Source organism: Trichosurus vulpecula, chromosome 4 (assembly GCF_011100635.1).
Source record: "Trichosurus vulpecula isolate mTriVul1 chromosome 4, mTriVul1.pri, whole genome shotgun sequence".
Taxonomy (NCBI): Eukaryota; Metazoa; Chordata; class Mammalia; order Diprotodontia; family Phalangeridae; genus Trichosurus; species Trichosurus vulpecula.
This window is the reverse complement of record NC_050576.1, coordinates 163,814,668-163,830,496: the sequence shown is the minus strand read 5'-3', so window position 1 is coordinate 163,830,496 and position 15,829 is coordinate 163,814,668. Positions and strand designations below refer to the sequence as shown.

The window sequence follows — 15,829 nt, the reverse complement described above, 5'->3', positions numbered from 1 at the left end:
CTCTTTTCCTTTCTTTATTCCACTCCCCTCCTCTTCCTCTGATTTCAGATGAGTCAGTTTCCTGATCTGGACACACATGTCTCTCCAGATCTCAGCAGCTCAAATGTTTCAGTGTGTTCTAAGGTGCTTAATCTCAACTGCCTACCTCTGACTTCTTCCAGAGTCTAGTCAGCATGTGTGCACATGTGCTTCACGTATGTTCAGGCACATCTTCTCTAAGCAACCAAAAAGACTCCAAACCATCAGTGGAGGTTCGGAGTTTGGAGGGGTAACGGTATTATCCTGCCCCACGATCCAAAGCAGTGGCCTTCTCTGAAGGCTATTTTCCTTCTCTCCCATTTGATTTCTATTTTTGAAAGCAGAGAATTTAGTTTGAGTCAGGTTTGTTTCTTGCAGGCATAAACCCCTAGTAGAATAAGCGCAGGGGCTGTGGGCAGCTCCTCCGAGGGGAAAAATCGTTTTCCCCCTCCAGCCCCATCAGTGCCAACCTTTGGGGCACAGAGGAGTCTTTGCAGCCCTTCCCATTCCCCGAACACCCTTCTTGACCCCAAAGCCAAAGCCTCCACATCCTAAGCCCAGTCCTTAATCCACTTATCTACACCCTCCCAGTACCATGCCAAAAAACCCGGAGGAGGATGGACTGGGAGGAGGATGACAAGGGCTTAGGAGTGGACCCTGCCCAAACCTTATGCTAGTAGAGATTTCGCTGAATGATGCTAGTACCAATGAAAAGCTTTCAACAAACCCAGTCCCAGACACTCCAAGCCACTGCACATACCCTCCAACGTGGGAGCAGAAGCAGTTTGACCCAAGAATAGCGTGAAGGTGCAATGGAACAGTGGTTAAGATCAGCCAACACCCAAAACCTTGTGGAGATTCCCTGGAGTACCCTGGTGCTACAGCTTTGTTGGAAATAAAAGCGGAAATGGAGAACACAGTTAAGAGTCCAGTTTGTGCTCAAAGGCAGAAAGGAACATTTTAGAGGGTGAAGTCATAAGGGTTTTTTTTTTTTTTTTTGGTTTTAAAAGAGAGTAGGGAAAAAGGTAATACTGTAACCTCTTTGTGTATGGTAATGGGTTCTTTAGCTTTGGGAGCCGCTGGAAAGAGTCAGTCAGGGAGATGGTGTCCTCTCCTTACCCAGATATCAAAGGCTTTTGATTTAAAGGGCTATGGGACTGTAGGGGATATCTTCTCCCACTAACCTGTCACTAAGACTTGTTTTACTACTGCAACTCCTGTGTTGTGTTATTCTAACAAAGTATTCTTACAAAAAGCAATATTGTTACTCAAAGAGGATAACGTGAGCAGTATGAGGACAAGGCCGGAGGCAGGTGTGGGGTAACTAGAGCAGGCCTAGGTGGCGAAGCATAGCAGACAAATTTCACCTTTTGCTTACCAGATAGCAGAGACAATATGGAGACAGAAGGCTAAGTGATATTAGCCAGTTTATTCCCTCACGCTCTTGGATAAAGGGTGGCTACTGCTCCCTTCCCACCCTCTCAATCCCAATCCCCATGCCCAAACCATCAATCACAGGAAAGTTTAGAAACCATTCCTTTCTTTATTAAACATAGCTTGCAAGTGATAAATATTACAAAGTTTTTTTTTTTTCTTTTAATCCTTTCTCCAAAAATTAGCTTATTATTTGAATCTGTCACTGCAGAAGCGCTTGGCAGTATCTGAAACAGATGGGGGTGTATTTGTCCTTTTGAAAACCAGTTTCTATTGGTCTTAGTCTTTTTATTTCTTTCCCAAAACACAATGCAGAAAATAAAAATGAAGAGGCAAAATAAGGAAACTTAGAGTTGTGCAAAAGGGTCTTGCTCCCCCCTCCTGCCTGCCCCCACGTAAGGAAGGGCATCTCCTAAACCCTCAACTCCCACCCCATATGTCCCACCCACTGCCTCCAGACATCATCTAGTCAAGAAATTGGAGGAAGCTGATGGTGAGCATCTCAGTCTTCAATGTCAGGGGTGGGATGGGGAACCTTGATCATCTAAGGGGTGAAGTAGGAAGAAAAGATGTGCCTATTTCTCCTCTAACAAGGAGTCAGCATCCAAGGTCCTGAGGTCTCCAAAGATAGTGGGGCTGTAGAGTGTGAGAGAGAGACTTGTACAGCCAGCCCAACTAGAAAGTAAGGGCATTTGCACCCATCCCCAAGGCTGGCCCAATAGCCTTGGGTGGGGGGTGGGGGTGGAGGGGAGACCATAGACAATTGTGTCTCATTGGGTACTCAAGACTCACATCAAAGAGATCACCACCACTCTAGCCATCTCCCAGACACAACTCTGCTGCCAATCTAAAGAGATGCCAACTTGAAGGGACCACTGGACACCACCAGATTCTTCCTCCCAGGCTTATTCTAACTTGTTCCTCCCTCCACTTCTATGGGTGGTACTTGGGGAGGGACATGATACATTTCAAGAATCAATCTAGTCCAAACTTGTTTTAATTTTGTCCAAAGTTACCCAGCAGAAATCAAGATTAGAACATCTCTTGACTCCCTCTCACCATTCCATCCCTCCTCTATATGAGGGTCTCTCTTAACTCTGCCTCAACCATCCCCACTTAATTAAGAGCCATGAGCTTCCCAGCTTGGCTGAGGCCTTCATTCAATTCATACTGGTCACGGAGGTTAGTGCTCAACTGAATGTGGTGCTGCATCATATGAAACCTTCTTAGGATGACAATTAGAAGAGTTTCTTCCTACTTGGCCCACATTTCCTCCCCTACCAACCTTCATAAGACAATTAGCCCAGGTTCTTTCCTCTGGATAATGTTTTTAGGGTGTGGGGTGTGGGAGAGATCTCTGGTGTAAGAAAATCTGACACTGTGGTTTGTTATATAGTAGGTATATTGTATATATGCTGATGCAATCAGAGGAAAAAAAAACAGTGCAAATACAATTACAGTTCATAATACTTGGTTTCAATGCCCCCTGGGAACTGTTCCGTTCCTCAGCTACCTCCCAGTCCCCCAGCATCCCCCACTTCCCCCAGAGTGTCAACCTAATGCTGGGAAAGGAGGTGGGGCAGCTGGGGTGGGGGGAGGGCTCTGCCAAGGCAGTGCTGGTGACCTGGAGGGGCTGCTCCAGGGTGGGGAGGCAAGGCACAGTTGGGGGGGAGGGGGGGCATCTCCAAAGCGGGGTGGGGATTCAGGGGAGCCAGCTGCCAAACTGGCCTATCCCCTTGCCCCATCATCCACAGCCCTGCCTCCTAACCCCCAGAAACCCTTTTGCACGGATCATACACAAACGGGCACAGTACAAAATGACGTAACACAGTTTCACAATATCCATGGCTAGGGCTTTTTTTTCCACTTTTTTCATGTTTTTTTTTTTCTACACAATGTACAATTCTTCCTTTTTAAATGGATCAAGAAATAGCTTATATACACGAATGAGTCCTTGTTATAACATCTCGGCAGCAAATATCATAAGCTAATGAAGATCTCATTGGGAGAGGGAACCTGGTCTTGGGGAAGAGGGTAGGAATGGGGAGGGGAGAAGGGTTATACTTTTAGGATTGGGGAGGATGGGAAAGAGGGGTCAAAAGTAAAATATCAAGAAGCATCTTTACAAAGCAGTTCTACAGCTAATTCCTTTAAAAAGGGAAAGGAAAGGAAACCAAAGCAGGAAAACACTTATCTGCATCTTAAAAAAAAAAAAAGATTGAGAAAAATAAGAGGGGAAAGGAGAAGAGAAGGGAAAAAAGAAAAAAGAATAAAAGAGCAAAGCAGGGAAGAGAGAAAAGAGAATAGAGAAATTTCTACCATACATTATATCCAAAATGTGGAAAAAAATACTTATTCCAGGACAGGTGGGGGACTGGATGCTATGGTCAATGACAAAATATAAATGGGACCTCAGTTTCACTTTTTATTTTCCATCAAAGGCCTTTTGCCCCAACTCCATCCCAGGCAGGTGCTGCCTATAGCCTGCTGGACCCAGTTTCCCCCAAACACCTCTAGAGAGTAGTGTGGGCAGAAGCCATGCAGGACTGGTGCACCCCTCATACGACCTCCACATTGAGCTCCAGGCTTCAGAATTAAAGGAAGACTCCCAGAATAAGAGGTATTTTCTTCCTTCCTTAAGATAAGGGATGCCCTACCTGAAAGACCTCAGCTCAGTGTCCACATAGTCCAGGGCCACAGGGGACCTTAGAAAGATACCTGGGACTTAGAAGATGTGGTGATGGGAAATTATAAGGGATCTTGGAAAGAGAGAGTGGAGGCAAAAGAAATCAGTGATGAAAGGGAGAATTTGGGGGGAAAGGGAGGGGAGAAGAGATGGAGGGCTAACACTTTACCATGATTCAGAAGACCATATTGGCCAATCCACCCAACACTAACCTCTGAAGGAATAGGGGTAGGGAGGGAAGTAGGGACCAGTGGAACAAGAACCAAACCTCAGCTAATAAGCAGAGGATCACAGATCTCTATGATCAACAAGCAGCATCTGTAGCTTGATCTTGAAGAAGAGAGAAGAGGAAAGTAGGGAAGACATGCTGCATTTCTCCCTCCACCACATCACATCATTTCCCTCTCCCTGGAAGTAGGTACTAGACTATAGGTCTGCCTTCATGCAAAATCACTTTATACACCCATTTCCAAGGCCAATACAGTGGCAGCTGTTTCCTACGGTAGGGAGCTAAACTCAAGGCTGGGATTGCCACCAGCCACATGGTATTGCACATTCTTTTTTTCCTTACTTTTAATCTCAAATGACACACCTGGGCACCTTGTACCTCTGGGCTGGGGGATTTTGGATACATGACATAAATGGCACTTTATCATGTGTTTGTGTCAGGGTAGAAGGTGGAGAGGGGAAGGAGAGGCTAGAGAGACATGCCACATGGCAAGATGACATAAGAAAAACATAAAAAAAACACCTTCCAATTTTGTGGAAGAGAGAGAAAAAAACAAAACCAAACTATTCATCCAGTGCTTTCAAAGCACAGAGAGCAAAGAAAAGATGTAAGAATATATATTTATATATATATATAGAATTTTAAAATAATCCCAGAGCCCACCCAACACTATTCCCCCCACCCCCACCCCATTTACAGTCAGGGGGCACCACACACCCCATCAGACAACACTCGCAACAACAACCCCACCACTACCGGTTACTAGCTTCTAGCTTCCAGATCCTTTCACCACCAGGGAGTCCAGACACAGGTTGTATCTTTGCCCCTCTATTAAGTGCTCAATGGATTTTGGGGAGAAGGGAGGAAGAAAAAAAATGGGGAAGGCCCGTGGGGCCAGTACAATCACCCGAAATGGCACAGGGGTGTCAGGAGTGAGTGGAAGACCAAAGCTTGGTCCCAGCTCCTTTATCTCTATTCCAAACACCAAGAATCTTTTGGGGGAATGTGAAGTCTTTTCTTTCATTAATTTTTAAAAGTGCCTTTTTTTCGGGGGCAGGGGGCATCCTGGCTGGTTTTGGGAGCAGGGTCAGGACCTCACACTCCTTCCCTATGCCTTTCTTTTGGGCATGCTATATTTAGGGGGCCTCTGGCAGTTTATTAGAGCTAAAAGGGTGTGTGTTTGAGGGCAGCATACCTCAAAGAAAGCCTGGCACCTTCCCTACCCCCCCTCAATCCAAAAGGTGGGCAGACTGGGTGCTAATTTCCTCCCCCCATTCCCAGAATGACATTGCACAATTAAATTCATTTTCTACATTAGTAGCGATTCCCAAACAAAACAAAAACAAAAACAAAACTAATAAAATTCTGAAAATACTTTGAAAACCAACTTTAGATCTCAGAAGCAGCCTCTGAAGCTGGTTTTGAAGGGAGACATTTGGCTTGGTGCAATAACAAATTTGCCAAGGGTATGGTCAGGATGGGGCTCCCAGCTGGGTAGGAAACCTTTCCTTCCCTTACCCTCCATATTCAGGAGGTAAAAGGGAGAGAAGCCAGACTACAAAGTGAACCAATCTTACCTTCATGGAGAAAACCCTTTCTGTTCTTCTTCCCTCCATGACTATTCCTCTCCTTCCCCAATTTTCTCACTCCCATTCCAACTTCCAGGTCCCCCAGTCCAATTCTGCTTGGGGGGGGGGGGGGGTCAGACAATGCCCTTTACCTTTAATGTGGCTGGTGCTACAGGTAGAAGGGATAGATTAGGATGACTTTACTGGAATGAAGTTGGGCTATCTAACCTTAAAGAGAGTCCTATCTTTCCAACGGAGTCAAGGACTACCCTTGGCTCCTGGTTCTTGTTGTTTAGGGGCCAGGCCCTGCTAACAGTCCTCCCTAGTTCAAAATCATGCCCATGTTCTCCTGCCCTCATTAGTACCATGGGTAAGTACTACGGGTGCTATGTTTTAAAGCTTCTCCCTTCTAAGCATCTGACCCTCATTCCCAGAGCCCAGCTACAATGTTGCCCTTTCCCCTAAGAGATCCTATATCTCAGAGCCTGGGGGTGCCATTCTTCTTTTTGTGTTGTCACTAAATTCCACTGATTAAACATATTCACCCCCTAATCAGCCTTAGTCATGTCTTTTGGCTGGAGTCCCACCCCCCCATGAAGAAAACCACTGCAATGCTCCTATCACTTAAGTGGATATCTTTGTTAAAAGTAGAAAGAAAAAAAGGGGGAAAGAAAAGGGTTTAACCGTCCATTGAACAAAAAGGGAGGACACAAGACATCATTAAAAATAATAATAATTATAGCATAAAAACAAGCTTCAGAAACATATGTCAGAGGGCACAGATTCTCCCTGGGACCTCACTCTGACCTCTAGTGGGGTGCAGATCCACCTCTCACTATCATAGAAAACTGAAGAGAGAAGAAAAGAACGGCAGAGGAACAGATCGCTGCAGTGTGGAAAGAGGGGAGGCGGCAGGGAGGGGCATGAGTATGTGTTTTCTTGTTGGTTTCTTTTTTTTGTCTTCTGTTTTTTTTTGTTTTGTTTTGTTTTCCGTGTATGGTAGGCACCAGTACAGGCACTGCATGCGACGGAAGTTGGGGGCAAAGGGAGAGAGGGAGGGAACAGAGGGTTCAGGGTTGGGGCAGGGCAGGTGGAACAGGCGTTATTTTTGTCCACTGATGGACTGCGATATAGACCGTGGGGGGATCATGTCTAAAAGGTACTCCCGCTGTCGGTCTGCCAGGCTGGGTGCTTTGTGTCCCCCGATGCCAGTGTTCAAGTAAGCAATATTAACACCTAAACCCAGGAGACAAAAGGAGGACAGGTGTTAAGGGATGAGGGAGCACCTCCTCTCCCACCCAAGCAAAAAGGTCTGTTGTTGGTTTGCCTGGTGCCAGTCTACACTTGTCCAGTTTTATTTTAGTAACGACCTTCCCCTTTAGGTGCGGTGACACTGGAGGAAGAAAAAACTTCTGAAAAGTTTTCTCTTGGGATAGTGAGCAATGTCCTAGAAACAATGGGATAATTAATTGGGAAACTGGTAGTGAAAGAGGATGAAAAGCCAGGGTGGGTGGGGACATGGGGGAAAAGAAGAAGAGAGTTACATCACAAAGAGAGGGATGTTGGGCAGTGCTATCTTGATTTTTGGCCTTGGACTGTGGGGAGTATCACTGAATCATCCAGCTGCTTCTCACATACCCTACTGTCTTGCTCATATGAGCTCTAGAGTAATATCAAAGGGGGATTTGTGCTTTAAGAGGAAGCAGCAGGCACAAAAGGGAAAATTTTTCTCACAGGGGCTATCTAGACCCTATAGCATTGGGTCGTCCCCAGACAAAGCCCTGGGCAAATCCCAGAATGATACCTTCTTTTTTCTTTCTCTTACCTGGCATGCCAAGGAGGCCTCCTGCCACAGACAGCTGGGGTGCCTGTGCAAAATTGGAAAGCATGGAGCGGGCAGATGTGGGGATGCCACGCTGGAGAGTACTCTGGGGCTGTGGAGCCTGTGGGGATGAGGAGACAACAGATGACTGTGTAGAACTGATGGTAAGGGGGAAATCAAGACCGTGGGTGAAAACTGCCTTCCTCAGGGATAGAGTAAGTTCAAGAATTAAGGATAAACATGTCATTCCCTGATCCTGCTATGGTGTTAATGGTGCTGTCATAAGCCAAGAATGCGTACTACTAAGGGAGATAGGTAACTGAATGCCCAAGCTCTCTGGAAAGAGAAGATACAAGGTTGTTTCCATCTTGACTAGGGATTAAAATAAGGTCACAGCTGGGAATCTTTGGCCGTCAGTTCTGCAACATAGGTATAGGCAGCAAACAGAAAGGGGGAGATAGGTAGTATGGAAAAACAGGGTCACATAAAAAAAATAGATTCTCACCTGCCGGAGCGTATGGTGTCTCATGATGGTCTCTTGCTTACTGACGCTGGACACAGCTGGAGCCGTAGTAGGGGAGAGGGCTGCCTGCTGCTGTAGTCGCTGCTCAATTTCCTGCCAGGAGTCAACACATCAACTTAAGAGAAAAACATACTCAATTTCCTAACTAGAAACTCAGGAGGCTTTGCTGTCCTTCTCTTAAAAGAGCCACATCAGGGACCAAACTAAAGGATCTTGCATACTAGGTACATTCAACTCCCTCTTCTCAGAAGATCTCAACTTGGGGAAGAGAATGGCTAGCTTGTTACCCTGCCTGACTACAGGTCCTTTCCTTTTTTGGTGCTGCTTCTGACTCATTTTCAGGTAAACCTGTGAACTGGGTCCCAACTCTACAAAGTAAGAGAGAGACTAGAGAAAGAAAGGGGACAAAAGGGGGAAGCTTGGTCTCTGATATTTGTTTATTTTCCTTGGTCTTCTTGACATTCATTCACTGAATTCTGAATAATAAAGGTGGAAAAGGAAACATAATTCCAAACTCTATGACATGCTGAAATTCACTGGCTTTGAACTGAGCTTAAAATATTTTCCACAAATTTAAGATACGCTTACCTCTCTAAAGACCATTTGGATTATGATCAGGTTTTCCCCTATCATCCCTCCCCTACTTTGTTGACTACAAATGACCATTTCTCTTGGAGAAAAATATTTATGGTACAAAGCTTACGTCCCACTCTTCTTCATCCTGAAGAAAAATATGGAAATCTCTTCCAAAGAAGAAAATGAGGCAGAGAACAGAAGGTGCTTATTTAGGCTACAAGGAGCGCCAAGGTCAAAGAACAGAAAGCCTCATACTTTCAAAGCTCTAAACTCTTATTTCCCACAGTCAGAAACAGATCAAATAAGGCTGAGGAAGATAAAGAGGTATCCCCCCCCCCAAAAAAAAACTCAACCCCCACCAAACTTTAGATCATGATGTATGGTTCTCTGAAAGCTGTGAGGAAAACATGAGTGACTCCAAACTACTGGAGTTACACTCCCTAACCTACCCTCCCCTCCCCCTGTCAAATTGTGTTCAACAGTCTGGGCATTCTAGGTGTCTGAATTAGAGAAGGTCACTTACCTGTTCCTGCTGTAGGGCTTTGACAAAGGCATTCTTCAACCGGTTAGTATGCTCGGCCTTTAGAGCCTTCTTCTGGTTGGAGGTCATGCACTGCTCACACAGAATCTTGCCATTCTTCTCCTGCTTCCAGTGTGGGGTAAAGTCTGTGCGGCATTGAGCACATACAAACGGCTCCACCCGAAGAAGTGAGGCACAACCTTTGCCTAGAGGGTACCAAAGAAAGTGTTAAGTAGGGTCACACATCCCCCTTACCATCTTGCTCTTTATGTGCCCATCAAATTGTTATTCTCCATAATCTCTCTCACATCCAAACCTTTCTCTCTACTCACATGGATACCATTTTAGTTCAGGAATTCATCATTTCTTACCTGGACTATTATAAACCTTTCTAATTGGTCTCCTTGCAACCACCTTCTTTCCTTGCCTCCATATCATTGCCAAGCTTAAGTATGACCCTATCATGTCTTTGCTGAAGAAACTCCACTTGTTCCCTCTTGCCTCTAGGATCAAATACAAACTTCTCTAATTTCTAAAGTCCTTCACAACCCAGCTCCAACTTACCTTTCCAACCTTACATACTGTTCCTGTTCCTAAACTCCATGGTCTGGTCAAACAGACTTTCTTGCTATTTCTCATCTATAGCATTTGATTTCCCATCTCCTTGCCTCTGCACTAGTTGTCATTCAATGCCTGGAATGTACTTTCTTACCTCATCCCTAACTTTTAGAATCCTTATTTCTTTGAACTCTTGCTTAGACATAAATTTTCCATGAAGCCTTTCCTGATCCTCCTCTCCCTTTCCTCCCACCAAAATTTACCTTAAGTATATTTTGTTGACAGTTATTTACATAATGTTGTCTCCCCTGATGGAATCTAAATTTATTGAGGGCACTCTGATTTTTTCTTGGCATTCTCAGCAACTCCCACAGTACCTGGCATATAAAAGGTGCTTAATAAAATGCTTACTAACTCCCAGCAATACTTAAATTCTGGTATAGGCAAAGAAGAGAAGCTTCTGTATCAGTGGGTGTGTTGGCAACCAAAAATGGGCTCCTTAGCACTTAGTCAACAAGTGCCCTTGACTAGTTTGGCTTTTTCCCCTGAACTGAATGCTGTTTGTATGTTGGGCTGGAGTAAGCTTGTTGGCCCCTTCACCTTGCTTCCCTTGCTTAAGCAGATTGAAAGAACCTGTGCTTTCCCCGGCGTACCTTACACCCCTGCAGAAGCTGGATGGTTAAAAGCAGCTCCCGTTGGAGCCAGAGGCAGCTATAGCCACAGCCACAGCTGAAGCAGGAGCTGCCAGTAGCAGAGCTGACCTACGGGAGGAAGCTGAACAAGGACTTCAGGCCAGTGGGTAATCTTTTTTACCATAGAGGGGGAAGCATGATTTTGCTTTACGCAATCATGCTTCTCTGTAGCCTCCTGGTTACTCTTTCAAGGCGTACTTATTGGGCCTGGAAGCTTTTGATCAATATATCAAAATGGGGTTGCTGGTTCATGGGTTGGTTACTGTGGAGCCTAAATATATGTTTTGATTCTTCTGCCTTCTACTTTGAGAGTTTCTTATATCCGGCGGTTCCGAACCTTTCAGACATGTTTATGATCCTCTTTGAGATTATAAACTCTGCCCTCCTAATACAGCGGGGGTCAAATGAAGCCTACAAAGTGAGTAACCCACACTTTCGTCAGTGAGTGAATGTATTAGTTCTTGATTACCTATATCCTAATGATCCTTTTTTTTTTTTTTTGGTGAGGCAATTGGGGTTAACCTGCTCAGAGTCGAAAAGCTAGGTCTCTGAGGCTGGATTTGAACTCAGGTCCTCCTGACTCGAGAGCCTGCTACTTCTACTGCGCCACAAAGCTGCCCCTCCAATGATCTGTTTTTAAAAATTATGTATAAATACTATTGAATTCAAGTGTGGATTCCCCAGCTATGCAGAACACCTCTACATCACCTCACACAGAGTCATTCGGTGTCTGTAATTCCCTTTGACATAGCACCAAACACACCGTCACACAAAATTAACATCAAAAAACATTTTCTAAGCACTAAAATGTATATTTGTGTGTATTATAATAAAAAGAACCATGTAGATCCTGTCTTTATAGGTTTACTAACTTATGCATGCTAAAACAGAATAAAAATACTTAGGCATAGATTTGTATCAATGATTTTTGAAGATGATAAATTATCTCATTAAAATGGGTCAAATGAAATAATATTTGTAAAGTGATTAGCACAGGGCTTGGCACACAGCAGATGCTTAATATGTTTATTCTCTTCCCCTCCACATCCCTGTATGGTAGAGTGTTGTATTTTGAGGTAATTAGGTGATACAGTGGGTAAAGTACTGGGCAAACCTAGCTCCAGACACTAGCTCTGTTGCCCTAGGAAAGTCACTTAACTTCAATTTGCCTCTGTTTCCTCAACTGCAAAATGGGGATAATAATAGTATCTGTCACGCCGGGCTGTTTTGAGAATAACATGAAATAATATCTGTAAAGCCTGGCACATAGTAGGTCCTTTCCCCATAGGAGGGAGAAAAGGTTCTTAAAATACACTAAACCACAGTGCTGGCTAGTTTGCTCACCCCTGACACACATCCCCAAATAAAACTGTCAGACTTGGAAGTTTCCTACAGAGGAAATGGGGAAGTCTGATGACCTTACCTTGGCTGTCAATGACACTCTGTACCACCTCCTCCAAGCCCACCATGTAGATGAACTCGCTGTTGGCTGCACTGGGCAGGAAATGGAGCAGAGGGGCAGGAGGCTTAGGGGGCGGGATCTCCAACAGTGTCTTTTCCAGCTGCTTACGAAGGGCCAACTTAGCTGCTGCCTGTGAATTGGCTGCATCAGTCATGGCGCTGGGACTGGGGAGTGGTGAAGACACTCTGTTAACAGTCCCTGGCTGAATGTGAGAGGCAAGGTTCATATAGATGGCAGAGGATGTTGTGCGCTGGCAAGGGACAGAAGAACTTGACTGCTAGAATGGAATGAAAAGAAAGGTCAGTGACGGAAGAAAGAAATTCCAGTTCTCACTGTTACTCTTCCTTGGCAGAGGATATTTTCTTACTATGGCCTAGGCTGATCAGTAATTATACTGGGACCAAGCAAAACCGGAGAATGATAGTGCCTATAGGCTAAAGTTGGCACCAGATCTGCTTAAAAGACTATGCAGAAAAATATTTCTAGGAAGAGGAAGGTCTGGCTTTCCTCAGGTCAGCTATCTAGATACTACTTCCCTAGACCTTTCAGGAAAGTTTACCTCAAAGCTTTGCTGGGTGGGCTACTAATTCGTCAAACTGTTTCCTCTCTTTTCTCCCTAACTGGCATCTACCTCACTATCAAAAACTATGGCTGAACCCTCAAGTCTTCTCTGCAACATTCTCCAAGTTCAGTCCAAATTATCTCTTGTTGATAAAAATGTAAAGTCTACTCCTCAGCCACCACGGACAATAGGATCTCCACCTGTCCTGTGTAGTACTCTTACCGGCTGGTAGTTGATGGCGGGGTTCATGTTGGGTGTGGTCGTGCGTACGAGGCCAGGTTTGGGTGGCCCTCGCTGGCCTTGCAGTTGGGCAGGGTTTGGTGCAATAACTCGCTGTGACATCAGCATGTGTGGAAGGGTTGTGTTGGTGGCTGAGCGGATGACACTGTGACCCTAAAGGAAGCAAAAATGAAAGAACTGAGTCAAAACTGGGGGTTCTGAGACAAGAAACCTCCCATAAAATGCTCCTTAGGAATAGTTGAAGGAAAGCTTGGGAAAGGTACCATTACATTATCCCAACTAGATTTTTTTCTGCATTTTTTTCCCCAGGGAAAACAGCGTGGCATGCCATGTTTGAAAATCTTGCCTTGGCATCATGAGAGTTTGCTTAACCTGCTCAACCATAAGATTGTCCCTCCCCATTTAGGGAACAGACAGCCTGAAAGTCCTATTGTCTAGTAAAGAGCAAGCACTGTAAGGGGTTTGCTTACTGGCCCTATTTCTATATAAATCTAATGGTACCAACAGAACTTTCCACTATGGTAATTTCCCAATCTAGTCAGGTTCCTCCCCTAATCCTTTCACATGCCTGGAATCTCTGATGGGACTTGGGACTTGGTCCCTTGGATACAAATATGCTGTTATACCCCTATACCTGCAATGTTCTCAGGTTTTGGGGCTCCACCCCCTGAGCACCAGGCCTGGAAGGGAGCTTGGACAGGCCCTGCTGTCCTACATGGGCAGGAGATGGCTGGACAATTGATGCTGCATTTTGCACAACTGGGGTCTGAAGGAAAAGGAAAGAAAACACATATTTAGAGATGGCCAGGAACTAGAGATACACAGAGTTGGTTACCTGGTGCTTTTTCTGGCACTAAAATGGCAACCATTACTGACTAGGGGGATAGACCAAAGTTCACCCAGCTGAGGGCTCAGATTGAAACTCACTGGAAGGAAACAAGAACTTATTAAACACCTACTATGTGCTTTATGAATATCTCATGTGATCCTCACAACAACCTGGGAGGTAGGTGCTACTATGGTCCCCATTTAACAGCTGAAGAAACTGAGGCAGATAAAGGTTAAGTGACCTGCCAAGGGTCATACAGCTAGTAACTGTCAGAGGCTGGATTTGAACTTAGATATTCCTAATTTCAGGCCCAGCGCTTTAACCAGTATGCCATTCAGCTGCCTCAATGAACTACAGATGTTAGAGATCACGGGCAAAGGATGAGTGAATATACTAGAAGCTCTACCAGGGTAAACAACTCACTTTAAAATCATGAACTTAGACTTTAGGGGTCATCTAATTTAATTTTCTCAATTTATGGCTGATGCCCAGAGAGGCTGTAAGAGTTGCCCAGGGTCACACAAGTGTCAGGTGGCAGAGTAAGGACTTGAACCCATATCCTGACTAAGGATAAAATTATTTTCCTTTCAAGAGTACCATGCTGCTCTACCACTCCTCCCCAACAAACAAGCTCTTCTCTCTTAGCATGCCCCAGTCCCTTTTCCCAAAGGATACATTACCTTCTGAACCACATTCTCCTTCTGTAGCTGACTCTGCCTTAGTTTCTTCAACAGTACCAGTCTGGCTTCTTCTAGACGTAGCTCATCCCTCAGCTGCTTAATAAGCTGCTGCCGCTCCTCAATACCTTTCCCCTGAGGAAAGGTGGAAACTATCAGTTCTGGCAGTGCAATCATAGATTCCCTTCCCTGGATAACAACTCAGACTCACTTTACTTTGAAACTTTTACCCACTATATCTCCAATTCATTAACTGGAATAGAAATTCAGAGGAGAAAGCATATTTAAAAAGGAAAAAGCAAACCAAAGGGTTAAAAGCGACACTATGTTTTGTCTTCTAGAATCTACACTAGTCAGTAGCATTCTGGACACTCTCCTAGTCCAATAAGGAGTCCAAATTATTACTAAGATATTATCAGGTGTCCAGGGATACCTGATGAAAGGTGAGAAAAAAGAAAGGAATGTAGAAAGAGGTGTTTTTTTTACCTTAAACATCTCCAAATTGGCTGCTTTCAGTCTCTCTTCCATGCGGGAACTGGAACGTGGACTGGAGGCCTCATTGTCAGAAAGGACAATGATGTCAGGGGAGGGAGTCAGCCGTCCCCGGTCTGGCTCACTATATAAAACAAGACAAGAAAAGGGCAGGGGGTTGAAGATCAAGGTACCCCCAACAATGAAGGCTCACAAAGAAGCTGAAAAATCTCCCATCACCATTGAATGGAGAAACCCAAGGGAGTTTTTGTGTGAGGGGTTGTCTATCTTGCACCACCTTGAAAAAAGCAGTGACAACCAGTAACTAGAAAACTGAAACCACTAAGAGGTAAAATGAGGCCAGTCACCTGCAATAGAGGTGATGGCAGAGCCTCAGTTGAAATATCTTTCCCCCCCACACCAAAGGCCTCTTCCATTTTAACACTCCTGGTTACTTGGCTTTAGAAGTGGGAAAAGAAGATAAGTGCTTTTAGCAAATGAGTTTTAAGTAAAATTCTTTCAAATAGTTTTCCCAAACCTTAATTCTAGGGTAAAATGACCTTAAAGAAACTATTACTGATTAGGAAGTGGCAGTGGCAATAGGTCTTGTTCCTCAACATGTTAAGGAAGCCTAATATACATACCAGACAACTATAATCAACACCTAAGAATATTTTAGCAGCATTCTTTAGAACGATAGAATGTTAGAGCTTAAAGGTACTTTAGAGACTGTCTAGATAAAACCTCTAAGAGACAAAGGAAGTAAAGAGGGCAGTAAAAAGAAATAGATGCTGACTGGACTGTGATGTAAGAAGAAACTCTGTAACAAGGTCTCATGACAAATTCAGAGACAGGCAGAGATCTCTTTTGCCAAACAAGAGAAAAGAAAGCCCTCAGAGCTCAGGGAGTTCAAAGAGGGTACTATAACTGCCAGAACCTACCGAATCACTGAGGACAATGTT

At 44.6% G+C, this 15,829-nt stretch overlaps 1 protein-coding gene across 3 annotated transcripts in view; it reads right to left on the bottom strand.

Annotated features, from left to right (window-relative positions):
* Positions 1 to 1,541: 1,541 nt before the first annotated feature.
* Positions 1,542 to 15,829, bottom strand: part of GATAD2B (GATA zinc finger domain containing 2B) — a 99,293-nt gene continuing 85,005 nt past the window's right edge. For all 3 annotated transcript variants that reach the window (XM_036754886.1, XM_036754884.1, XM_036754885.1), the window contains 9 exons: positions 14,883 to 15,012; positions 14,400 to 14,531; positions 13,525 to 13,656; positions 12,873 to 13,043; positions 12,050 to 12,365; positions 9,380 to 9,582; positions 8,263 to 8,373; positions 7,761 to 7,878; positions 1,542 to 7,171 (listed from right to left, as the gene is read on the bottom strand). In XM_036754886.1, coding sequence (XP_036610781.1) covers positions 7,038 to 7,171; positions 7,761 to 7,878; positions 8,263 to 8,373; positions 9,380 to 9,582; positions 12,050 to 12,365; positions 12,873 to 13,043; positions 13,525 to 13,656; positions 14,400 to 14,531; positions 14,883 to 15,012 — 1,447 coding nt within the window. In that variant the 3' untranslated portion in view covers positions 1,542 to 7,037. The remainder of the gene's footprint in view (positions 7,172 to 7,760; positions 7,879 to 8,262; positions 8,374 to 9,379; positions 9,583 to 12,049; positions 12,366 to 12,872; positions 13,044 to 13,524; positions 13,657 to 14,399; positions 14,532 to 14,882; positions 15,013 to 15,829) is intronic.